At 39.3% G+C, this 27,556-nt stretch overlaps 1 protein-coding gene across 2 annotated transcripts in view; it reads left to right on the top strand.

Moving 5' to 3' along the window:
- SLAIN1 (SLAIN motif family member 1) overlaps positions 1-27,556 on the top strand; it is a 57,292-nt gene that overhangs the window by 25,897 nt on the left and 3,839 nt on the right. Inside the window, exons 2-6 of one of the 2 annotated variants that reach the window (XM_045283789.1) lie at positions 7,811-7,960; positions 9,481-9,630; positions 14,014-14,355; positions 23,633-23,788; positions 26,360-26,642. In XM_045283789.1, the coding sequence (XP_045139724.1) occupies positions 7,811-7,960; positions 9,481-9,630; positions 14,014-14,355; positions 23,633-23,788; positions 26,360-26,642 (1,081 nt within the window). The remainder of the gene's footprint in view (positions 1-7,810; positions 7,961-9,480; positions 9,631-14,013; positions 14,356-23,632; positions 23,789-26,359; positions 26,643-27,556) is intronic. The other variant, XM_045283790.1, reaches the window with a different exon arrangement.

Genomic DNA, 27,556 nt, shown 5'->3' with positions numbered 1-27,556 from the left:
AAGAAGTACACATAGACCTGTTAGTTAAAATTTCCAGAGTTAAAGAGAAAACCCCCAAATACTCAAATGTCCCCCCACTCTTATGGACCCCAGGAGCGACTTTGCAATTGTGGAAAATAGTAAGACAAACAAAGTGGAGCACAGGGACTCCTTGTCCCCATGTCAGGACCAAGAGAGAGAATATATTTTCCAATGGGGATGTGTAATGGGGTCTACAGATCTTTCAAAGGGCAGACAAATCAGGTAACCTCATAAACAAGCAATAAGGTAAATGGTCATTTTGCCTTCCCCAGGGGCGCAGTCTGGGATCAGTATCAGAAGAGGATGTCAGAACAGATTTCACTACATTTTATAGTGGGTCAAGGTTTAGAACCTCATTGATCTTATCTACAGATATCCTTCAAGCATAGTGAAGTAGCCAGACACAGGGATGATTTATTGTTTTTTGGTAGCTTCTTTAACACTGCTCCTTAATGAAGGGCTCTTGCAGGGCACACATTTTTGTCCTGGGGAACATGTATTTGGAAACATTTCTATCTCAGAACAAGGGAGATCTTTCTCAAAATAGGGCTAGTTTTCCATGTGCATGTTTGCAAGCATATAAATAAGGCCAAATACACTCTACCAAGTCCTCCGTTTACCACATTCAAAGGAAGAAATAGGTAACGTACAAAGCAATAGACTTCAGATATTTTACAAGTAGTAATGGGTGCTTTGAAACTCTGCATAAGGATGGAGTAAGGCAGGGACAGTGTAGGGTTTTGCTTTGAGTGCAGATGGTCACTGTGGGCTGGAGCCAACTCGATGGCCCCTAACAACAACAGTGGGAGTTAGAAGAAAATGAATATTGCCTTTCAACTTTTGAGGAAAAATGTTTTCAGAATATAATTCTATACACAGGTAAATAATAATTGTAGTAATCAAATGAAAAGAATTTCAGTTGTGCAAAGGTTTAGAGAGTTTTGCCACCTAAATGGCTGCTTAAGGTCTAAGAAATAGTGACCAAGAAAGAAGAAAATAAAGGACTAGAGACGGCTTTCAAGCTCAGTGCTGTTTTTCACAAAGGACTATTGTGGATTGCTGTAAAGTGTCATCCAGTTGATTTCTAATTATCATGACCTCATGTGACAGTAGAGCTGCCTAATAAGAGCTTTATGGGCTGTGATCTTGATGGAAGCAGATCAACCTGTTGGTTAGCAACTTCTACTAGCCTACTGACTTTTCTTATTTAAACTCTTCATAAAAGGTTGCAGAAAAAGAAATTTGAATGGACTGGAATAGGAAAACCTATTGCTAGTAGGTTTTCTAGCAATTGGGAATTGAGAAATTTATGGATTATAACTAATTATATAATCCCTGAAAGTATCCAAAGGAACCTGGTAGTATAGTGGGTTACACATTAAGTTTCTAACTTCAAGGTCAGCAGTTCAAAATCACCAGCCACTCCATGGAAGAAGGGTGAGCCTTTCTATTCCTGTAAAGGTATACAGTCTTGGAAACCCACAGGAGCAGTTCTACTCTGTCATATATGATGATTATGAGTTGTCATCGACTCGATGGCATAGAGTTTGTGGAAAGGACCGGTTAAGGACATTTGTTAGTTTGATAGCCCTTTGCCATATATTAACACACTAGCAAATTCATAATTTGTATTTTCTCTGTTTCATGTATGTCAGACAGAGAGAACTTGGAACACCTGGTTCAAAAACTAGGAGCAGGCCTTCCTAGATTCCATCTGCTAATTTATCAGGATATTGAGAACTGTAAAGAAATGAATACTTATCAAGTTGACCCAATAAAAAAAGTATATTTGATAAACTGCAAACCACATGTGTGTGGATTATAACTAGGGAAGGGTATAGCTACTCACTTTTAATATGAATTTATGGCTCTCCAGGAAATAGTAAGTGAGCCAGTAAAACTAATATCTTCAAGTCAGTTGTGTTTAACTGTGAGCTGAAAGTTTGGTGGTTTAGATCCATCCAAAGGTTCCTGATTAGAAAGTCAGCATTTCAAATCCACTGACTTCCTAGAGAAGGATGGGCTGTCTGGACCCGTACCGGTTTACAGCCTTGGTCGGCCAAACAGGCAGTTGCACTCTGTCCTATAGGGTTGCGATGAGTCAGAATCGACTTGATGGCAGTGAGTTTGTTCCCCCCACTGTTATTCAGCGGGTCTTTAGGAAGAAAAACGTAATTACTTATTAGTCTTATTGGTATGTAATTCACATATCATACAATTCAATAGTTCAGTCATTTTAAAATGAGTTTTACAGTCTCCAAAGTCAGTTTTTGGAAACACTCTTCTTTTGTCTACTCACTGTTAATAGCTTCCCATTCCTCCTCAACCTTCCCTGCCATACCCCCAAGAAACCACTAATACAGTTGCGGTCTCTATTGATTTACCTATCCTGCAATTCATATACCGAAAAACCCCAAACAAAATAAAACACCACTGATTTCATCAGTGACTTGATTTTCATAGCAAACATACAAAAACAAAAAACCACTACCATCTATAACTCCTATGTTGAAACTCTTCTTCTTTAGTAGTTTGTTTTCCAAATATTTTTTACTTTTGGCCTCACTTATTCTTCAGCTGCCTGCATGTGTCTCCCCCTTCTCTGTCTCTTCTATGGATTTTTCCTCCACTTACCCTTACCTGTTCCCTTCCTCTTGGACCATTCTGTTCCCTCTGTGCGTTCTCCTTGGAAGACCGCATTCATGTCGTCTTTGTTGATGTACCCGAGGTCTCTCTTTTTCTAAAGGTCTTGTCTTCAACACAGGCTCTTCCTGGACTTTTTTTGTCTTCCTAATTCAGTGTCCAACTTTCACATGCAAATTAATCGACTGAAAATACCATGGCTTCCAGGGTGAGGTGTACCTTAGTCCTCACAGTAATGTAGTTGCTTTTCAACACTAAAGTAGTCTTGTGCAGCAGGTTTACCCATCCAATGCAGCCTTTGGTTTGTGGCTCCAAGCAAGACAAAATATGTGACAATGTCCATCTGTCCTCTGTTTACCATGTGCTACCTACTGGTCCAGTAGTGAGGATTTTCGTGTTCTTTACACTGAGGTATAATCCATACTGAAGGCTGCAGTCCTTGATCTTCATCAACAAGTGCTTCCAGTCTTCCTCACTCTCCGCAGACATATGACAGGTTGTTAATAAGTTTTCCTCCAATACTATTGCCACATTCTTCTTCATATAATTCAGCTTCTCTATTTGCTCAGCATACAGATTGAATAAATATAAGGAGAGGATGCAACCCTGACTCACACATTTCCTGATTTCAAACCTTGCAGTATGTCCTTGTTCTGTTTACACAGCTGCCTCTTGATCCGAGTACGGATTTTGAATAAGCACAAAGTAGTTGTGATAGTTAGGTTTATTGTGCCAACTTAGCCAGTAAGAACATGTGGGTTTAATCAGGTCCCAGTTTGATTGGAGGGCAAAGAGATAAATGACACTACAAGACCCAGCCCCCTCTCTCTTGCTCTCTGCTGATCTGAGCATGCTGGGTGGGAGTTACGGTCTCTGAGACCCACAGGGACAGTTCTGCCCTATCAGGTAGCTATGAGTTGGAATCTACTCAGTGACAGTGAGTTTGGCTTTTTTGGTTTGAGAGTATAACTTTGATTGCACAAAACAGACTTGGTTAGGACTGTCTCAGTGGCTGGACAATCGTTAACAGAAAATTGATCGTCTAGTTGCTGTAGGACTATAGAGTCCTGTATATAACCGTTTACTTGAAAGGTTTGGGGTTCCGTTCCACCCACGTAGCTCTGTGGGAGAAAACTTTGACAGTCTGCTTCTGTAAACATTGAGCCTAGGAAACCCGAGGGGCAGCTCTCTGTTACATGGGGTCTCTGTGTGTTGAAAATGGACTAAATGGCATCTGAAAACAACAGCAAAACCCTAGGGGCCTAGAGAGCATGAGGAAAGGAAGATTCGTGAAGCAGCTTAGTTTAATGTGTTTCTGAAAGAAGCCTTTTTCAAACACAAGTGATTTAAACTCTGTACCATCATAGGTGAGCACAACTTGATATTCCTGGCTTGGAATTAAAAGAACAAATATATAGTCTGTGTCCGCTCCAAGTTTAAGGTGTATGACCTAATGATCTACTTCTGAAAAATTGGTAATTGAAAACTCTATGGAGCACAGTTCTGTGACAAACATACGGTCATCAAGAGCCAGGATAGGTTGACGCAACTGGTTTGATGCTTCATTTTGGATTTCCCCTTCTGGATATAATTTAGGGGAAAAGTGCAGGAGAAATGGACTCTCGTTTACAATTTCTCTGTCAGTTATTTTCTCAGCCGTTTGATAAAATTATCTTTCTCCTCTCTCAGGCTCTTACTGATCTTCATTGAGCCTCTTGAATACGTTTCCATCATAATGTGACAACAGGGAAGGGAAAGAGAACGGAGCAGCTGAGGCTTCTTACGGACAAACATCTATCTCAGAGGCTGTGGTTGCTTGGTTTGGAGGTTGAAGTGTCAGGGTTTCATGAGACGTCACAGTTAATTGGCTTAATATCAGGCTTAGTATTTCTGTTCTACCTCTTAGTTTGTTGCTTAATGCCTGGGGTTTATAAAGGCTTACAAGTGGCCATCCAAGGTGTACACCAGTTGGTTTCAGTTTGCCTGGAATAAGAGAGGAAGGAGAGTCATGAATAAGAGGAAGACATTTAATTTATGGCCAATTACCTCCAGAAGCACGTGACCGTTTTGCCATGAAACCAGAAGAACTGAATGTGACCTGGCTGTCGTCAATGAACATAGAAGAATCCTGATAGAAAGGCGTAGCATGCAGAACAGAATTTCAAATACTTATGGAACCCGGACATTCTGGAGCCACGGAGGGTGGATGAATATCTACTGTGAACATTTGCTCTTTTATAATATATCTATAGGGGATTACATTGAAATGAACAAGTCCGAAGTTTAGATAGGAAACTTGAAGACAGTAAGTTTATATGAATGGAGGAGGACAGCTCAGAAAAAGAGCGTGAGAATGGTCACACAAGTTAAGGAATGCCATTGTCATTTTTGTTAGGTGATGACTAGTTGGTTCCCACTCATAGCAACACAACGCACAACAGAAGGAAACACTGCCCAGTGTAGTGCCGTCGTCACAGTTGCTATGTGTGAGCCCGTTGGTGTAGCCGCTGTGTACATTGATCCTGGTGAGGCCCTTCCTCCTTTCCCTGCTCCTCGAGTTTCCCAAGAATGATGTCCTTTTCCGGGGACTAGTCTCTTCTGATAACATGTCCAAAGTATATGAGATACAGTCTCCCGATACTTGCTTTGAAGGAGCATGCGGACTGTAGACTGCACTGCTTCCCCAAGATAGATTTGTTTGCTTTTTGGTAGTTCATGGTACTTTCAGTATTCTTCACTGGCCCCATGATGCAAACACCTTATTCGGTGGTCTACTTTCACATGCTATAGATCATGTGCATGTTCTGCATGCTACTTCTTTCTATCAGGATTGTTCCATAGAAAATATCACGGCTTAGGTCAGGTGCACCTTAGTCCTCAAAGTAACATCCTTGCTTTTCAACGCTGTAAAGCGGTCTCGTGCAGCTGACCCACCCTATGCAATGTGTCCTTTGTCCTCCTGCTTGCTGCATCCAGGAGCATTTGATTGTGCACCCAATGGCAACTTTAGTCTTTTCTCCATTCATCACGATGTTACCTCCTGGTCCAGCTGCGAGGGTTTGGGTCTTCTGTAGATTGAATTGTAATCCCCACGGAAGGCTGCAATCTTTGATCTTCACCAGCAAGTGCTTCAGGGTAATTAGTGTCACTGAGTTGTACATGGAGAAATTGTGAAATTTATGTTTGCTAAACAAAAACAACAAAAATTAATTATAAAAAAGTCACACTCACTACTTAAAAATGATAAAATTGCCCCTTAAGACAAATTCTTTTTAGTTTTCTGACTCTGCTAAAACCATTCCTGTTAAACACCAAAATTCTTGAAATTCATTAGCTACCTGTTGAAGAATAGCCGGGATGTGACCTCTTCCACTGCTTTCCCAGTCCGCAGCCTTCCTCGCCTCCACTGCAAATCTGGACACCAACACAGCATCACTGTTTGTTAGCTCGCCTCTCTGATAATTCCCCTCCTTTTTAAGTCTCAGTACTAAAGGATAATGTAGAGCATTCTTTCAGGCAATAAGTGCTAATTGTGTTCTCACTTGGCTGTTGCTGTCATAGCCACAATCACTGTGTCATTGTGCCTGAGTGGTCCATTCACAGGAGTTACTGTGCAGAATAACGAACGCTGTTTACTTGTGATTTGCTGTTGCCTGCATCTGTGGGTACGAACAGCCGTCACTGCGATTTGCCTGGCAAGTGATCAAACTGGTAAAAAAAACAAGCTGTTAGGCAAGCTATTGGTCACAAAGAACAACTAATAGTTTTGTTTTTAATATAGAATTTTTAATGAAAATATGTGAACAATAGTCATTTGAGAGGTGAGAACAGCTGCACATTAATTCCCATTTTTCAGTGTATTTTGAGTTTCAGTTTACATATTAGAAGGCAAGAGACTTTCAGATGTGCCTCTCTGCCTGTCTGTGCTCTGGCTTATATTGGGAAGAGCTGTTTCACATAATGAATTACATATTTGATAAGCATATATATATATATTACACACACAAGGGATTTCAGAAAGTTCATGGAAAATTACATTATCTTTTAATTCCATTTTCCACAAATGTTTTGGAGCCCACATATATATATATATATAGATATACACATATATACATACATTCATATACATTTGTATTTTAGAGTATACTTTTAATATACATATAATACTTTATTATCCCTCCCGTGTTGCTAGGACATGGATAAAATGATTGCTTTTTAGAAAACTGGATTTTGACGCAGTGATTTATAAATGATATTTAGTGTGGTGTACTCAAGTTTTTGCTATCTAGGGTCTATTTCATGATCCCAAGAATTGACACAGAGCAGTAAGTTAACTAGGACAGGCAAGGCAATATAAGAATTAGACCATTGACACCACTGCAAGTTCAGTGCCTTTTCGTCACTTCCCTTGATAGCAAAATAGTATCAAATTAATGAATGTGTCTAATCCTGCCTATTAAACTTAAATAAATAATGTATGTTCAATGTAGAAAATGTGGGAAACATTACAAACTACAAATCTCTAGCAGATCACCAATAATCTGAGTACCCTCTGTAGAAAATAGCTATGGTTAAATTTTGTTGTATAAACTCTTCTATTATTTTGTCCAATTTCCTCATAAATCCTTTTTAGACTCAGCAAAAATCAGAAAGATATGGTCGTTTTAAGTGTTTTCTCCTCTATTCCAAAACTTGTTTTTACTAAAAGCTTTGGTCAATACATTCTAATATTAAACAGATGGGAAATAAAATTTAGGAAAATATAGGGGACTACAAATAAGACCATTTCCCACATTTCTAAAGATTATGTCTCTGAGTTTCTTTTGAAACTAACCTTTATAATACTTAAATCTTTGATCTGGAATAGAAAAAAGCTAATATTTCTAATGTGGAAATTTTCATTTCATTATAGGTATATTGGTTTTTAATCAGTGTTATTTTATTTATTGTTTTCTTAGTGGAGTTATACATAGTTCACAAATGGCATATTTTAACATTTTATCCATATATAAATGCATATTTTTTAAGTCCTATGAAAATTTGCTTTGTCTTATCATTTAAAAAAAACAAACCTTCCCTTTCTCCCTCTGACAAGTCAGTATCTCTTCTGTAGAGCTAACTGCTGTATTGTCTGCTTCTGTGACAGCTAGCCGATGGCGGACTCTCCTCTCTTCACCTGCCTCCCTGGCTTTTCCTTATAGTCCTATTGCAAGACTCAGTCCTTATAACAGTGGCGCTAATACTCCCAGCTTCTCTAAAACCTCGAATAAAGCAATACTAACACCTGAAAGAACAGGTAATATTTCATCTTCTTAACCAGCTGCTTGCTTGCTGTAATTCTCAGCACTAATCCTAGCCTAAACATTCAACTTTAGTTTTGCAGGATCAACACCGGGAATAGGTGATTTCCTTGTAAGCATGATTGAGGGATGGCAATACCTGGGTATCAGAGAGTATTGGAGAGACAACTGTAGTAGATTAAAATAATAAATCTGACTTGAGTGGTTAAAACATTGTCATTTGGTACACTTTGTGCTTGATCTGGTTTTAATCTTTTCTGTGGGTTTTGGTTTCATATTGGGGTTCATCTCCTGTATGTTTTCATTGTTGGCAGCCTTCTTGACTCTCTTGATGAGTATATTTGTATGTTTTTTTGGCACATGAACCCAGGATGGGTAAACCTGTAGAGACTATAGCATAAATAATGGTTCCTGCATGTACGGTGGGGGGTGGGGGGTAAGGGGAGCTGATATCAAAGAATACAAGAGGAAGAAAATGTTTTGAAACTGGTTGTGGTAGCAGTTTTACACCAGTGTTTGATATCATTGAATTATGGGATAGTATGGTGTCTGGATTAGGTCATAATAAAAGATTTGAAAGAACCGTTTACGTGAAGTCTTCTTGTAATGGAGATTGTGTACATTTTGCGTACAAAAGGGATGCACCTCCATTTGTACTCAGACATGATTGATCTACTGCTCTGGCAAAAGAATATCTATGTAGTTACATGTTCTTAAGTGCCTAATGGGCTTTTAAAATTAAATGTCAAAAGATCATTTAACTTGTTTTATTATGATTCAAGATTGTCTGTAAATACACACATATATGTGTATATTTATAAAATACAAATATAAATATATGTACATATATGGTTATTTTCTAGTCATTTTTTGAATAAGTCCCGTGCCATGTAATTACAGTGAGATTTTGTAGAATGAATATCTCAACATTATTTGTCTCCGCGTTGACGCGGCTCCATCGCTGTGGCTTCCTGCCAGATGGTTCTTTCCTTCTTATCTCGAGCCTTTCTTTTTCATGGTAATGGATGACTGTGAGTCTTCTTTGACAATCCACTGCTCCAAATGATCATTTTATTATGTATTTCTCTATGTGTGTATGCCTTTTATGTGTGGTATTCTTATCCATTTATAGAACTACTGTTTGTATATCTTCTGGTCCTATTAGTGAATGAACCAGATTAAAAATTTAATTTTAAAATGTGCAGCAATTGCTATCAGAGACACATCTTATAATTAATGGAGAGTACACAAATATATATTATTATAACCTCTCTTGCCCTCCCTTAGATTATGTACTTAACTCATAGGATGCCTATTTTAATATTCCCAAGTTACTAAACATGAGAAGATGTGTTTGTTATTTTGTCCTTCAATAGTGATATAATAGTAATTTTGTGATGTTATGAAATGATAAAAATGACTGTTTATTTGTGAATCATATATACTTATATCAGATCTTTATATACTTATATAAGTTATTTCGTTCTTTAGACTAAATGATATTTCTGTTTTTCAGGTTACACTTCGAGGGCCTCCCCCCTCAGTCCCCAGTCATCTATAGACAGTGAGCCGAGTACTTCAGAACTGGAGGATGATTCCATTTCCATGGGATATAAGTTACAGGACCTCACTGATGTTCAGATCATGGCTCGTCTGCAAGAAGAAAGTATGTTCTTTTTAAGCTAGAAAAGTATGAGACTTCCACATGAAGTAGAAAAGGTGGTTCAGGTTTTCTCCCTAAGGAACGAGCAAAACAATTGGATCCTTTATCTCCTAAGAGCTTACCTTGTAGACAGAGCAATCATTTCCGCCTTCCTGTTGAGTGTCATAAAATTAGTATTTACTCTGATCAAAATGCATTGTTTGTATAGACATTGCTGGTACAGTCATTCTAGGAAACAGTTTAAGTAGTTTTGGTGGGAAAAAATGAAACCAAACTAAATAAAATAACTGAAAACAAAATGTCTGTGCTACCCAGGAATTGCACTCTTGGACATTTATCCCAGAGCAAGAGAAAATTTGCTCGCGTAGAAACACATCCATGAATATTTCTTGTCACTGTTTTAGGTGCTGTTGAGTTAGTTCAGTCGTAGCAACCCTGCATACAACAGAGTGAGACCTTAGTCCGTCCTGCACCGTCTTCACACACCCACGGTGGCCATCTTTCTGCTTACTGTCTTCCTCTTTTTCTCTGGTCTTCTGCTTTTCTAAGCACGATGTCCTTCTCCAGGACCTGGTCCAGCTTGCTAACACGCCCCAAATCCTTGAGATGAAGCTTTGCCACCTTCACTGCTTCCAAGACAGACTTGCTTGTTCTTCTGGGAACCATCAGTGTGCTTTGATGCAGACAGTAAAATGCCTTTGCATATTCAATAAAACACACGAACATTTTTTTTACCAGTATGCTTTCTGCTTTCAGTCTATGGATGTCAGCAATGATTTATTTCTTCATTCCATTTCCTCTTTTGAATCCGACTTTCAATTTTTGGCAGCTCTCTGTAAATGCACTGCTGCAACTGCTGTTGAATTCAACTTCAACTCAAACTTACATATAAGTAATTAATGGCCTAGTCTATATATGCCCCTGTTCTCATTTTAGCAGCTATTATGAGTTTTTCAATGATCTCTTCCCCCAGATAGAGTTACTTTGACTCCTAAATATTCCAAATGGTGAGATCCATTTGTACTATTACTGCTTTTATTGTTAAAAAAACATGTTTCACAATGACAGATTTGTCTTCTACAATTATTAAGATGTGATCTCCAGCTTCATTTCTATTACCCAACCTGAATTTTCCAAGTATTGTCCCTGACTTTTTATTTCTTACTTTCATGTTCTAGTTGCCAAGATTTATTCATAATCTAGTAATTGCATGTCTGGTCAATTTCAGATAGAGGATGTTGATAGAATTCTTAAATTTCTTCAATAGTGGCTTTAGTAGTTAGTATGTAAATTTAAATAATCATTGTATTAACTGGACTTCCTTGTAGACATATAGCTATTATCTTATCACAAATCTCCCTGTGCTTCAAGATAGATCTTGAAATATCCTTTTTGATTATGCATGTGATATATTACTCTTGAATTTGTCATTTCTGACAGAGTAAACCATATGATAGTCTGATTCCAAATATCCAATCTCAGCCCATTTCAGCCTACTAATGTCTAAGAGTTTGATCTTTATGTGTTCCATTTAATTTTCCACAACTTCCACCTTTTTAGACTCAATTCCTTTTTTTTTTAATCATTTTATTAGGGGCTCATACAACTCTTATCACAATCCATACACACATCAATTGTGTAAAGCGCATTTGTACATTCATTGCCCTCATCATTCTCAAAACATTTCCTCTCCACTTAAACCCCCGGCATTAGATCTTCATTTTTCCCCTCCCTCCCCACTCCCCCCTCCCTCATGAGCCCTTGATAATTTGTAAATTGTTATTTTGTCATATCTTGCCCTGTCCAACATCTCCTTTCACCCACTTTTCTGTTGTCCATCCCCCAGGGAGGAGGTCACATATAGTTCCTTGTAATCGGTTCCCTCTTTCTTACCCACTCTCCCTCTACCCTCCCTGTTTCACCACTCAGACCACTGGTCCTGTAGGGCTCATCCGCCCTGGATTCCCTGTGTTTCCAGTTCCTATCTGTACCAGTGTACATCCTCTGGTCTAGCCAGACTTGCAAGGTAGAATTCGTGTCATGATAGTGGGAGCGGGGAGGAAACATTTAGGAACTAGAGGAAAGTTGTATTTCTCATCGTTGCTACATCGCACCCTGACTGGCTCATCTCCTCCCCGAGACCCCTCTGCAAGGGGATCTCCTGTGGCCTACTAATGGGCTTTGGGTCTCCACTCCGCACTACCTCCATCATTCACTATGGTAAGATTTTTTTGTTCTGATGATGCCTTATACCTGATCCCTTCGACACCTCGTGGTTGCATAGGCTGGTGTGCTTCTTCCATGTGGGCTTTGTTGCTTCTGTGCTTGATGGCTGCTTGATTACCTTCAAGCCTTTAAGACCCCAGACACTATACTTTTTGATAGCTGGGCACCATCAGCTTTCTTCGCCACATTTGCTTATGCACCCATTTTAGACTCAATTCTTAATACATTCCATGATTTGGATGTTTGCAGGTATTTCTTCTCACTTTTAGCCATACCCCATCAGCACAGGAAGATCCCCAAAGCTTAGCCTGAGCCCCATCACTATGGTCAATTCTGTTTTAAGGAGGCAGCTCTACTCTTTATAGTGATCATTATCGGTAAGCCACCCAGATACCCTTACTAGGTAAATGGTTAAACAAGTTGTAGTGTATCCATACCATGGAATATTACTCAGCAATAAAAAGGAAAGTAATATTAATAAACATCCTGGTTGAATTGCCCCAAAAGTGTACTGTGTGAAAATAAATGAATCCCAAGAAGAATGCTATGTGATGTAATTCTATTTATATAGCATTTTTTAAGTGATTACCTTTTTAAAGAGGAAGAAAAATTAGTGGATATGGGAGGCAGTCAATGGGCTTACTGAAAGGCAACAGGAGGGTTTTGTTTGTTTACTTTTTTTTAAGTGTTGAAACTCTTCAGTGTTAGGGTATACATGAACCCATGCGTGAGAACCTTCATGTACAGATAGAACTTAATACAGATGCACATACATGAGTAAAACTGGGGAAATCTGAATAACAGAGTGGATGGTATTGGTATCAGAATCATGTTGTGATATATTCTATTTTTGTAGAGCATTTCCATTAGAGGAAACTGTAAAATGCACAAAGAATTTTTCTATATTATAGTTATATGTGAGTTGTAGTTATCTTAATAAAGTCATCTATTAGAAAACACATGATTAAACTTCTCAAGGAAAATAACTGGAAGAGTAGATAATCAGAAATGTCAGAGTAAATCACTGCTTCTTCAAAGGAGTTATAACAGGTCTGGGGGTGCAATACTTCAAGGGCGTCAATTATGTCAAAAGGCACAATAAAATGTAGGTCATGGACTGAGCTATGCTTGTTTTAGTTATCTTTTCAGACCAAGATAAGAAGAAATGGCCTAGAATTAAGGCTACTGTGAGAAACATTGTAAGATTGAGGTAGGATTTTATCAGATAACATTTGAGGGAAAGGTTAACTCCTCTTAATAAAAATATAGGGCTTAAAAATAAAAAATGGATGTCTGTATCAGAAATCAAGTTGTAAGGAATTTGAAAAGGAAAAGAAAAGTCAGAGAGAAACTATTTTTGGAAAAAGTTGTGACATTAGCTATGCGGATTAAGTAAAAATTTCCCGGTTTGACTTTTAAACATTTGCCATGTATCATGACCCAAATCATTGAAGATTAAAGTATCAAGTGAACTATAAAAAAGAGTTGACCTTGTTAGAAAATACTTGTATCCTAGGTTTTGAAATGTTCTTTGACTTTGAAAGTTGGGGTAGCGATAGAAAGTAGAAGGAATTCTTTGGCAGAGATAAGATTATTTTAATTGTCTAACTCATTTACTTGGGTGCCCTCGAGCCAGTTCCAACTCATTGTAAGTGACACTGTGTGTACAGCAGATGCATAGGCTGCCTGGGGTCCTGCACTAGCCTCACAGTGTTGGTTATATTTGAGCTCATAGTTGCAGCCACTATACTAACCTACTTCCTTGAGGGTCTTCTACTAGTAACTAATTCACAACTAACTATTTATAATGATGATGAAATAGCTCTCTTGACCTTTCTTGAAGAGCTTTCTTGACTAGCTCTCTAGACCTGAAAGGAGGTTATTTGAGGAAATTGGTACATATATGAGCTGTAGCAGGTATACCTAATCTTCAAGGAACTTGAGAAAATCAGTTCGCAAACCAGAGTTTTCTAATATTAGACATTCATTTGGTAGCTAGATGTTTATTTTCCAGTTTGGGATTTAATAAACTCAGATGATGGGTCTCTATTTGAATAATTTGTTTGGTATACATTTTCCTGAAATATGTGATTAATAAATATTTTTATTTTAGCTATATAGAAATAACTCAAAGAGAATATTTTTTAATTTTCTTTATAGGTCTCAGGCAAGATTACGCTTCTACTTCAGCATCTGTGTCAAGATATAGTTCCAGTGGGTCACTGAATTCAGGAAAAAAGGGTCTGTGTAGTGATCAAGAATATGATCGATACAGCCTGGAGGATGAGGAAGAATTTGACCATTTACCACCACCTCAACCCCGTCTTCCAAGATGCTCACCTTTCCAAAGAGGAATTCCCCATTCACAAACTTTCTCTAGCATTCGTGATTGTAAAAGGAGTTCAAATTCCCAGTATTATCCTTCAAGTAATTACCAGCCGCAACAGTATTATTCATCTCAAGCCCAAACTCCAGATCAGCAACCAAATAGGGCAAATGGAGGTAGGTTATATGCCTTTTTGGCACTCGGTATATTTTGAGCTTTTGTGTCAAGAAGTGGTTTAAAGGTCAATTTAAATAATTTGGCAAGTACTTCTCAGATTATTAAAATTCCCATCAAGCTTTTATTTGTTTGGTCTAAATTTATAATTAATGAACCATTTGAGATGTGCAGCTTCAAGGGAACCATCACGATGTAGCTGACTGAGAGTGGGTTAGAGATGTGGAGAATCTATGCCAATGCTGATACACCCATAGTTTGTACGGGATTGTACACCTCGAAGTGTGGGTGATGGAACACCCTGAAGTCAAAAGCTCTGTTGCGTCTTTTCTCCCTTTTCCTGAAACACTTCCTTTGTTACTGCCCTTTCCTGTTCCTAATGGTTACCTTAAATGCTAGTGTTTGGAAAAGAAGGGACTGTGTATATTCAAATGTACTAGAAGTTTGGGATATGTCTCTTGCTCTAGTTTCTTGACATCTAGAATGAAACTCTCTATGTTGTTAGCCGCTGGCCAGCCAACCCTCAATCATGGGAAGCCTATGGGCAAGGAGATAGGGCTTCTGTCATCAGTTTTTCTTGAGTGACCTTTGGGAACAGATCACTAGGTCTTTCTTCCTAGTTCACTGGAGCCTGGGAGCTTCATTGAAACCTGCTCAGGATCATGGTAACAGGCAAGCCGCCACTGACAGCTTGTGCTTGGAAGGTGGGAACCCGACCACCAAAATGCTGCTGCCTTCAAGATCCATGTGACAGAATGCAGCCGTCCTGACAGCGATGCTAATGGTTGGGGTGGGAGTGGGAAGGTGATTTATTCTAGTGTATATCATCAGTGTGGTGTGTGTGTGGCATTCTTCCTCAGCTCATTTTTCCTGTTTTCTCATCATCAATATTTTTCCACTTCTAGCTGTTTAGTTTTTTGACTTCTAAGAACTAGAGAGAGGACAACATTAAATGTCATGTTATAGATTATGTAGCAGTGTAAGCTTAGATGTATTTTCATTCTAAGCATCAGCCACATCATATGAAAAAAACAAAAAACTTACAGATAATTCATATGTAATCAGTTAAAATGTTTAGTAATTAGCACCATGCCTTGAAAGTAAGCCCAGAATGATCAAATCAGCTATTTTAAAATATTGAAGGCCAAATAAAAATTCAATTAGTGTTGGTTGAATTATTATTGTGTTTTTAGGGTTTACTTTTCCTCATCTGGATTTGTAACAAGCATGCTATTTAAGAAATCATTTGAGAATATTTAAAATTTTATATTCATTGTTTCTCTGAGTTGTTTTAGTTCTTTAATTTTTAAATTTAAAAGAAAATAGTTGTAGCTAAAGGATATCATAGTGACTAATTTATTATCTAGAAGCCCTGGTGGTGCAGTGGTTAGCTGCTTAGCTACTAACCTATAGGTATTTGGCTCGAACCTGGAGGAGAAAAGACCAGGCAATTTGGGAAAAAAAAGTAGATTTTGACTCATAGTAATCCTATAGGACAGGGTAGACCTGCCTACAGAATGTCCCAGGTAGTCATCTTTAAAGAAGCGCATTGCCGCATCCTTCTCCACTGGGACAAGCACTCAGCTTCTGTTTAGCAGTCTGTGTCTGAACCAGTGGACTACCGGGGCTCTTCTGCAAGGCTGGCAGCTAAGAATCCCCTGGAGTGGCTCTACTTCAGCGTACACTATCACTGTCAGTCGGAATGAACTTGTGGGCACAGCCAACCTCTTAAAAAGCTTAGGTATAATTTCACACAGAACCACGTATTCTCTCAGTCTAGGCTGGTGGTGGGGAAGAAATGACACAATGAATGTTACATTACCTGGAATGTAAAGGTTATCCCTCTTTTTAAACTATATCTTAAAATCATAGTTCAAATATCTGAGCTTCCTTTTGTTACCACAGAATATTATTCAAAAAAAGCTTTGAAATTAGAAAGCTAACTTTGAAACTGATCTATCAATTATTTTTATGTCATCAAAATCATTAAAAAATATGATTGTTGAATCTTCATTAAGTTTTTAAGAACTGAGAATAAATTATAAATGTGTATATATAATGCTTCCCTGGTCCTTATATTGTCTAGACACAAAAGCAATAGGGCTCTTAAAATTTTTAAAAATATGTCATGGGGTCATGCCTTTGAAAGGAGTATATTTGAAGTAATTCACCAGATGTAAAAAACGGCCACCTTTTACAGAATCTTTACTGACAGGTGCTATAATCTTTAGGCTGAATATGTCAAATGCCGGGTGTTATCAGAATCCTGTCTGCACTGAAAAGAGAAAGCTAGCTTGTTCAGTGAGCAAGTGAGTTATTCCCTAGATGCTTACAGATTTCTCAATAACATCTTGATGTTTCTTAGATAACGAGAACACTCATTTTCATGCTTCCTTTTGCTTACTGATCTAGTTTCCTGCAGCCTTTTGATCCTGGAAGATAAATTGTTGTATCTGTGAATGCAGAAATATAGTATTTCTTTTGGTTCCTTAAACTCTAACGTAGATATGGCTATTAGGGCATCACACTGTGTGACATGCAGGTGTGCTTCATTTTCAGATAGCCTGACATAACCTGGGGTTCTCAGCCCCCTTCCCAGCTACATAGTGTCCTAGATATTTACATCTGGAAGGTTTTATTTTTAATAGCACATTTCAAATCGGAAGCTTTGTAAAACTGACTGTGCTGAAATATGAATGGGTAAAGACTTGTTTTAAAAATCAGGGCAACACCAGTCTGTGTGGTCACGAGGTGGATCAGGTATCAGGCATCAAAGAACAAAAAATCATATCATTATAAATGAGGGTGAGTGCAGAGTGGAGATCCAAAGCCGATTTGTAGGCCACTGGACAGAAGGGTCTCGGGGAGGAGACGAGCCAGTCTGGGTGCGATGTAGCAACAATGAAACATACAACTTTCCTCTAGTTCCTAAATGCTTCCTTCCCACCCCCACTATCATGATCCCAATTCTACCTTGCAAGCCTGGCTAGATCAGAGGATGTACACTGGTACAGATAGGAACTGGAAACACAGGGAATCCAGGACAGATGACCCCTTCAGGACCAGTGGTGAGAGTTGCGATACTGGGAGGGTGCAGGGAAGGTGGGGTAGAAAGGGGGAACCGATTACAAGGATCTACATATAACCTCCTCCCTGGGGGACGGACAACCGAAAAGTGGGTGAAGGGAGACGTTGGACAGTGTAAGATATGAAAAATAATAAAAATTATAAATTATCAAGGGTTCAAGAGGGAGGGGGAAGCTGGAAGGGAGGGGAAAAAATGAGGAGCTGATACCAAGGGCTCAAGCAGAAAGCAAATGTTTTGAGAATGACGATGGCAACAAATGTACAAATGTGCTTGACACAATGGATGGATGGATGGATTATGATAAGAGTTGCCTGAGCCCCCAATAAAATGATATAAATAAATAAACAAACAAACAAATTAATTAATTTTTAAAATCAGTGTAATGCAAACTTGCTGCATGACCAATTTCGTGGTTTTGTGGCTTTGCCTCTTAACTAGCTTATGACCCAACAAGGTCATTTAACATTTCTGATTTCAGTTTCTTTATCTGTAAAGTAAGGGTCTTGCTGATAAGTTTAATGCTAATTACATGCTTTCGAGAAATTGAGTTTTAAATTATTTCAGTGCTCATGGCCTAATTGAACATGAGTATTAGGAAGGTGACTGTGTATTAGAGCCATGAAGGCAGTTGTGGAGTGAAGTGATTTGTGTGTGTCTGGGCCTGACTCTACTTCTCTGGACAAACTGTTTGACTGCAGCTCTCTGTACCCAACTCAAGTGTAGACGTGACTCTGGTTTGAAGCTTTTCAACTACTGCTCCCAAGGCAAAGTTGTATTTTATACATGTGCTGCTTTTGGAATCAGAGGACTTTGGGCTTAAATCTTCCATAACACTAGAATTTCCACATGGCAGACTTTTGTCTTGGCGCTTTATTTGCATATTAAACCCATCCTTTTGACTAAGGCTACATGTTATCCAAAACACCAGAGCACTGCCAATGAGCTCATGCTGACGCATAGGGACTGCAGTCTCCTCTTTCTTCTGTGGCGTGACTGCCAGGCTGGAGCGACCAGCTGTGCAGTCAGCAGGCACACACCCAGCCAACAGTGCCACCAGAGCTCGTGGATTAGAAGGTAAAGATTGGTAAATAAACATTTTGAAAAGTGCTTTCATTCACATTGCACACAAGATGAAGGAACCATCAGTGTTCTGTAACAAAGGGTGTTAACTGTTATTTGGAGTGCCTTTAAGCATTGCCATTGATACTAATCTCAGTTTTATTATTAAATCGTTAATATCACTTGGACAATTTACTTAAACTCTCTAAATTCAGTTTTCTTATCTGTTTACCTTAGAAATGAAACATTGTATGGGTTTTAGTACGTGTGGACTGTACATGAAAATGTTTTTTCTTGTATTGATGTCAGAGAAACCCAAAATACCAAACCCCCGTCGCCAACGAGTCAGAGTGTTTCATAGCCACCCTCGACGACGGACAGAACTACTGCCCGCAGAGGTGCCCAGGCTGCACATTTTTACAGAAGTGGACTGCCATTTCTTTCCACTGTAGATCAGCTGGTGGATTGACTATTGCACTACCTCGGTACCTTTCTGATGCCAAAAGAACCACCCTTTTATGTTCTTATCAATAGCCAATAATGTAAAGGGATGTAGTAATTCAGGGGCTGACAGAATTAGGAAGCATTTAATTTAGCGTTTTATTGATAACTCAGTTTTCCAGCCACTTTATGATGTTCAGAAGTGATTTTAGTGATAAGAAAGAAATGTACAGGAATAGTAGAAAAGCTAAATGAGATCTTGAGAAACCCCTCAGACAAAAAAGAAGGTATAAGAGGATATAAGGGATGTGGCTGAACTCTAGTCAGCGCTGTTCTCGCTGTCAATGAATTGATTCTAATGTCTGCATGGGCTCAAACCAGCCTGTCAGCTAGTCAAATGCCTGCATGTTTGTGCCATCCGATTGCCTACTATCTTATATAGTGTGTGTCCGTTATCATATATTCAAAAACATTTTCTTGCTCTTTCGTTATTTGCAAAAAGTGGTAAAGTGTATCCAAGTGGAGGGACCTATCTGGGAACTTCATTTTCCCACCAAGGTTGTAGAGTGGGCTGGATCTCTGGCGTAGCCGTGCACAAGGGTAAATAAAGTCTTGACGAACCCTGCACTTTGGACTTTTGGATGAATACGAAGGGGGACAATTAGGGTTGGGGGCTCTTAAGCAAAAGCCTGAGGAGGTGTTTGCTGTGCTCTAGAGAGAGTGGAATTGGCTGATGGAACGTGAATGGAAGGAAAGGAGAGTGCATGGAAACAAATTGAAAGCGTGTGCTTTTTCTTAAGTAATACATACGAAGCCTCTAATGAGGTGGCGGTGGAAGGTTCATTAAAGAAATATTTACGAGGTAGAATTGACACAGGACTTAGAGTCTACGGTAGAAAAGGAAGTGAACCATAAGGAAATCCCCAACATTCTGGGTTAGGCAGCTTCCCCCAGACAGGTCCATGAACGATGCTACATACCGGAGGCACGGTTTCTGGAGGGTAAAAATAATGATGCTGTTTTGCACTCGGCCAATTTTGCCTTAGAATCCAATTATAACTTTTATTTTCTGATTTAGCTTGAAAGAAAAGACTGTGAACTTCAGTGATATGATTTATGTACTTCAGATTTTGGTTTAAATTGAGAAAAAATCCATGTAAAATTATAATCATTTATATTTGGTTGTTTTGTTTTTGGTTTTAATTTCCCTCTCAATTGTTTTATTGATATAAAACTCACATATTTATTTATTTATTAAATACTTTTATTGGGGGCTCTTGCATCTCTTATCACAATCCATACATTCGTCCATCGTGTCGCACATTTGTACATATGTTGCCATCATCATTTTCAAAGAATTTTCTTTCTACTTGAACCCTTTATGTCAGCTCCTTATTTTCCCCCACCTTCCCCCACCCTCCCTCCCTTATGAAACCTTTATTATTGTTTTCATATCTTACATCATCCTTTGCTACCCTCCACCCACTTTTCTGTTGTTCACCCCTGGGAGAGGGTCATATGTCAATTCTTGTGATCAGTTCCCCTTTCTTCCCCACCTTCACCTTATCCTCCTGGTTTCTCTGTTCTCATAATTGACCCTGAGGGGTTTATCTAGCCTGGATTCTCTGTGTTTCAGGCTCTTATCTGTAGCAGTGTGCATGTTCTAGTCTAATCCAATTTGTAAGGTAGAATTGAGGTCATGATAGTGGGGGGAAGGAAGCATTAAAGAACTAGAGGAACATTGTATGTTTCATTGGTGCTACACTGCACCCTGACTGGCTCATCTCTTCCCTGTGACCCTTCTGTAAGGGGGATGTCCAATTGTCTAAAGATGGACTTTGGGTCTCCACTCTCCACCCCACTCCCTCCTACCCATCCCCCCCATTTCACATTGGTATGATTTTGTTTTGTGTCTTAGATGCCTGATACCTGATCCCATCGACACCTCATGATCACACTGGCTGGTGTGCTTCTTCCATGTGGGCTTTGTTGCTTCTCAGCTAGATGGCCCCTTGTTTATTTTCAAGCCTTTAAGACCCAAGATGCTATATCCTTTGATAGCCGGGCACCATCAGCTTTCTTCACATTTGCTTATGTACCTATTTTGTCTTTGTGTCGGGAAGGTGAGCATCACAGAATGCTGGATTATTAGAACCAAGTGTTCTTGTGTAGACGGAGTGCTTGAGTTGAGACCCAATGTCCATCTCTTACCTTAATTCTTAGCATATAGGTATAAGTACATAGATCTATTTCCCTATCATTATATAAAAATATATTTGTAAATGCCGTTTGCCTCCTGGTTCTTTCTTTTATTTCCTTTTACTTTCCTCTTGTCCCACCATCATGTTTGGCCTTCATTCAGGTTTAGTAATTCCTCGCTGTTACATTGCCCTTGATTAAGCCCCACTAGGCATCCTATGCTCTTCTTTCTATTGATTTTAGTTCACTTGTTATTCTCTTGTCCCTGAGTTGGTTGACCTCCACCCTTCCTTTCTCCCACCTCCCCTTCTCCCGTGTCCCTCTGGAACCATCTGTTCCGTTGTTTTCCTCTCTGAATTGTGTATCCGCCTATCTTATCTAGATAGACATGCAGAGACATTAATAAGTGCAAAAACTAGGCAAAGCCAAACAAAACAACAAAGGAAGACAAAACCAACAAAACAACAATGACAACAAAAATCAAAAACAGAGTAACAACAACAAAAAGAAAGCCAATGGTAAAAAAAGGAAAAGCCTATAAATAGTTCCAGATCTGTTTTTGACCTTTAGGCGTGTTTTCCAGTTGAGTCTGATGGGGTTCCACGCTTTGTCCTCAAAGTCTATTTTTCGTCTTCTCTGGGGATTTCATCACTTTGCTCCCCTTGCTGCTCTGTTTCTTAGTGTTTCATCCCAGTGTGAAGGATTCAGATTGGGCACAATTCCCGCACCGTGCCTCCAGTGTTGTTCCCTGTAGCGCTATGGTTCAGTGAGGGATGTCGTGTCCCGTGGTGGGGCTGGCCTTCTGGTCCCCTCTGTTCATTATCTGCTCGGCAGGAATACCGTCCTCAGGGCTTGTGGAGACAGGCTGTGCTCCCTCCCTCTCCGTCCTTCTTCGTTTCTCCTGTGTGCTCCAATCAGAAGTGTCCCTCTCCCCAAGCTGCAGCTTCAGTGCTGTCCTCTGAAACACAGTCACCAATTATACACATGCCAATCAGTTCTAGGGTACCCTCCCTCCTCCTGTATTCATTATTGGCTCCCCAATTTCCCTCAATCCCCACTCTCCACATCCCCAATAAGCTAATACATCAGTTATTGTCTCTGTGCATCCTGTCCTTCTGTGTTTCAAAAACTGGGAATGTAACAGAAACAATACAAAACTAAACTAAGAAAAAAAGACCTCCAGCAATATTAAAATAAGCCAGAGAGAAAATTCATAAGTAAGAAATACTTAAACTTAGAGCATTCAGAATGGGCCAAAAGGGAGGTCAACTGACCAGGTATTGTATCATATTGTATTTCTATGCACCATAATCAAGTTTACAATAATCTTTTTCTGATAGCAAGACTGTTCCCAAGAATGTTGCCAGAGGGGATCTGCCAGATATTTAATCCAAATATGCACTCTCCAGATGGATTCTGGGTTCCCACTACCTTCCATACCCTTCTCTAAAATGGATGTTCACAATTCAAGTTTTGATACCTTTCCCTCCATCATTTGGATTTTGTTATTGGTCATTTTTTGATCATCCGAGGGTCATTTCAAATCTCAGGAACATTGAGCGTTCCTTATGACTCTCTGCTGCCCTCTGGTGGCAGGAGATGTTCTTACAGTGAGAAAGAAAGGGAACCCTTCTCATTTTCTACAAAGCTCTTCGTGGCATACATGTCGACAGTTAAAACTTTCCAAATAGTTGATATGTCCATGTGGATATGATGAGTAATTATCTCAGAGCATTTTATAGCGCCTCAGGTTGGAATCTCAAGTTAATTTGTCCTATTTTTGTAAGTTAGCACAAAGAGTAAGAAAACATGTTGATTGTTCTTGGTTTGATTTCCTCTTAAATTACTATGTATCTTCATTTCTAGTTTTTAAAAATCAATCACTATAATGTAATATTTCTATTTTCGGAGTCTTGGAAGCGTAGTGGATTATGCACGGGGCTGCTTACACACACGGTCAGCAGTTCAATCACTAGCTGCTCTCGGAAACCTGGAGGAGCAGTTCTGCTCTGTCGTCAAGGGAGATACCAGTGGAAATTGACTCTGAGAGTGAGGACTGCACTGAACTGAAGTCTAACCTCGTTTGATACCGTTTTATAGGTGTTTGAATTTAAGTTAAAGCTAATTGATTAGTCCATACCTCTTTTTATAAAACACGTATATACTCGAGTATAAGCCAACCCGAACATCAGCCGAGGCATCTAATTTTACCACAAAAACTGCATTAAAGATGTGTTGAAAAACTCGGAGTATACATGAGTATATACGGTAACTTTTGGTGGAATTCTTCTGGAGTTGTTGATTGTATTTTTCAATACAGGTGGTTAATTTCATTATAGTTGATAAAACACATGGTTTTTTGGTCATGGTTAAGGAAAGTATGACTTAGTTAATTTTTCTATTGAATTTTGGAGGCTAGTGTTTTGATTAGCAGAAAATCTTTGATTATTTTTAATTTGTGATTTTTTTAACTTGGTAAAATACTTCTCCAGATAAGCTCCGAAGAAGTATGCCTAATCTTGCCCGAATGCCAAGTACAACCACCATCAGTAGCAACGTTAGCTCTCCCGTCGCCGTGAGAAACAGTCAGAGTTTCGACTCCAGTTTGCATGGAGCTGGAAATGGGCTTTCAAGAACACAGTCTTGTAGTAAGTATACATTTTATTTTAATTTTTTGTAATTTTTAATACTTTTGAAAATATTTTGCCTTTCCAAATTTACTTTTGACTGTGAAAACACTAAGAGAAATTCTTCATGTTTTATAACTTATTTTTTGGTATTTTAACATTACAATTGAGCATTATTTCACCTTTGCTAATGTTAATAATAAGTAATAAAAATAAATTACATGTAATTCCTTTTATTCAAGGATAGCATTAGAGACACTGATGATGATTACTTTATTCACTTATTAAAATAATATGTTTTCTCTTTGCAGAACCTTCTCTTTCTAGTTGACCGTTTCAAACATTGGCCTATTCTTCATATCTTTACTTTGAACAGAGCACATTTAATTTGACATATCATTACTTTGGTCCTAGTTTCCACAAGTCCATACATCTTATTTCCCCGAGTGAGGTTGTATTTTGGTGTACTTTGAAAGTAGCTTTTGCCTTCTCTCTTTCCGTTCACCATACGGTCCATCATTGGTTTTTCATATGTTCTACCTGGTAATGAGAGGGTTCCAATGTGTTCAACATAATGTTCCTTTGTTTCTACATTGGGGATGGGGGCTTTACAACCCCCCCCCCCCATTTCTGCTCATGGTGTCTGTTTGGGTTGTGGAGATTAAGTTTTGGCGTGTCTACAGGAGGCCAAATTTCCATTTTAAAAATGTCACCGTTGAGTAGGATCTTGGCAATGATTGTCATCAGCTCAATGGAAATGTGCTCCATCCTAAAGCTAAACAGGAACAAAAAACTCTGACAGACAGTTATATGACCAAAGTTTTTCATTGAACTTTCTGAAGACTATACACATATAACTACCCCTATGTATAGAATTCATTTCTGTGCATTTGATCAGAACTAATTTTTGGAGAAACTATTTTCAAAGATGTTAAAATAATAAAAGCATAGAAATGTGCGTGTTTCTCTTTGCTTTTTGTTTCGCATATATGGCTCATCAGACTCAATCAGTCGAATTGATTCAGGAAATAGGATATGTTCATTTTTAACTTACAGTGAATTTAAGTAGTGGGCAGCAAAAGCATAGCTAGTTTGTAAACAACAGTATATACATGTCTATTGCATTTTTGATGAACTTTTTTGTCCCTAGGGGCAGTATTATTTTTTAAAAAATGGAATTTCTGGGTGGAGCAAATTATTTTGTGCTGAACTGCTAATTAAGTGGTTGGCAGTTCAACCCCACCTAGTGGTGTTTCAGAAGACAGACATGGTAATCTCCTTCTGAAAGGCACTGAAAGCCCACAGTGCAGATCTCCTGTGCACACATGGGATCACGAGTCGGAATCCACTGGATGACAACCAGCAATACCAACCTAGAGATGTCACCCTCTTTGTCCTTCTTTCTATTATTACAATTGTTAGGTCTTTTCATGTTTTTTGTAAAACCACCTCCAGAACAACAAGTAAAAATCCTCATTTCTTCTAATCAAGCAAGGAAGAATTTATCTTGTGATAGCTCAGAGATTATTGAATTTACTAAAAGAAAAGAGGCGGTGCTTATAATTGGCTTCTAAATATATTTACTCAGCGATGTCATTTCCAACTAATAATGACCCCGCAGGACAGTGAAACTGTCCCATAGGTTTTCCAAGCTGTAATTTGTGTGTGGAGTGTTTGGTGGGTTTGAACAGCTAGCCTTTGGGTTAGCAGCTGAGCACTTAACCAGTGCACCACCAGGGATTCTTTCTCACCATCGTTCACTCACTGTCATTGAGTGGATTCTGACTCATAGTGACCCTATAGGACAGGGCAGAACTGCCCCATGGGTTTCTGAGACCAGCTTTTTATGGGAGAAGAGAGCTTCTTATTTCTCTCATGGAGCAGCTAGTGGTTTCAAAGGACTGACCTTGCACTTAGCAGCCCAATACAAAGGTCGCCCTGGTGGCATAGTAGACTGCTAAATGCAAGGTCAGATGTTCAACCCCACCCTCTGCTCCATGGGAGAAATATGAGGCTCTCTGTACCCATAAAAGACACAGTTCTAGAATCCCAGTTCTACTCTGCTCCCTAGGATAGCTGTGGGTGAGAGTTTACTTGATTTTAGTAGAAATACTCACTATGGGGAGCAGTGGAGGCTCAGTTGTAGAGCCCTGATCCTCCATGTGGGAGTCCCAAGTTTGATTCCCGGCAGCCAAAATACCTCATCCATAGCCACTGCTTCTCCATTAGTTGAGGCTTGTGTGTGGCTGTGACTCTGAGCAAGCTTTAGCAGAGCTTCCAGACGAAGACCAGCAGGAAGACCTGACGCTCTGCCTCTGAAGACCAGTGGCTGAAAACCCTGGGGATCACAGCTGCCTGATTTTGTTGTGCTTGGTACGTGTCCAGGAGTTGGAGGATGACTCAAAGACAACTAACAAGAACATAAGCCTGTCGATACAGAGGTTTCATAATTTGTGCGAAAATTCCACGATTTTTCAATTCTGGTTTTTTTTCCTGAGAAATTGTGAAGCCCCTTCATGTTATACTCTCAAAATAATGGCTTTTCTGAACAGAAATCCCATTTAATAATGTGCATGTCATTTTCCCTTCTAGTTCCATCACCAGGACAGCTTCAACACAGAGTTCACAGCATGGGACATTTCCCAGTGTCTGTCCGGCAGCCTCTTAAAGCCACAGCCTATGTGAGTCCAACCATTCAAGGCAGCGCCAGCATGCCTTTATCCAATGGCTCACAGCTACATTCCAACACAGGAATCCCCACCCCAAACAAAACGGCAGCTTCTGGGATCATGGGCCGCAGTGCACTTCCAAGACCTTCTTTGGCAATAAATGGGAATAACCTGCCTCGAAGCAAAATTGCACAGCCGGTGAGAAGGTGAGACTTGTTTGCTTACATAACGTCATTTGTAGTTTAAAATTAGAAACTGAACTTTTCCTTTGACTCAGCTTAACTTTAGTCGATCACTAAGTCCTGTCTATACCTTGTGCCCACTTTACGTGGATAAGTGATGGAGTAGGGTCCCCTTATGGGTGAGTCCCCTTCTCTCTGGTCTCCTATTCCTCCCTTGTCACTTCACTCCGGCTGCGCTCTGGGCTTTTCTTCAATTTAGCAGGTCAGCGCCACCCCCAAGACTCTCAGACCTTCCACATGGCACGCTCTCGCCCTCTTTTAGGTCTTCGCTCAGGTCCCATCACTCTCCAAAATGACAACTCCTATGAGATTTGCAACTCTTCTTTATTTGCCTTCCTTTGCTTTGTCTAGTCCCTCCAAAAGCTGATGGACAGTACAGCCTGCTGATTGATTTTATTAATTATTTTATTATGGTGTATTATCTGACTCTCTTGACCGAAATGTAAGCTCCACAAGGTAGACTTTTTTTTGCTACTAAATCCCTAGTGCCAACAACAGTGTTGAACACCCGGTGGTGTTGGTGTTAGGTCCTGTTGAGCCAGTTTACATCCTAGCAACCCGGTGTGACCAAATAGAACTTTAGGCTGTGAAGTTTACAGCAACACCGTGCTATGTCTTTCTCCTAAGAGTTGCTGAGTTGGTTTCAAACGATCAAGCACTTAATTGTTGCACCTTGCACACTCTTTGGGACTCAAATATTTGTGAAATTAACGATTTTTTATATGCATATCACATGCCACACCCATGCTGCAAATAGTGTCTTGGTGATATTTATCTGGGGCTTTATCAGCTTATGTTGGTAAGGTAAATATGGTTCAGGTAAAAGTTTTACCTTAATCTTCAAAATTCCAATATATGTATGAGGGGTACCCCCCTCC

The sequence above is a fragment of the Echinops telfairi genome, unplaced genomic scaffold (genome assembly GCF_000313985.2).
Source record: "Echinops telfairi isolate 266 unplaced genomic scaffold, ASM31398v2 ScPeMD7_7467;HRSCAF=8505_0, whole genome shotgun sequence".
NCBI classification, from domain to species: domain Eukaryota; kingdom Metazoa; phylum Chordata; class Mammalia; order Afrosoricida; family Tenrecidae; genus Echinops; species Echinops telfairi.
This window is presented reverse-complemented; position numbering and strand designations above follow the sequence as displayed.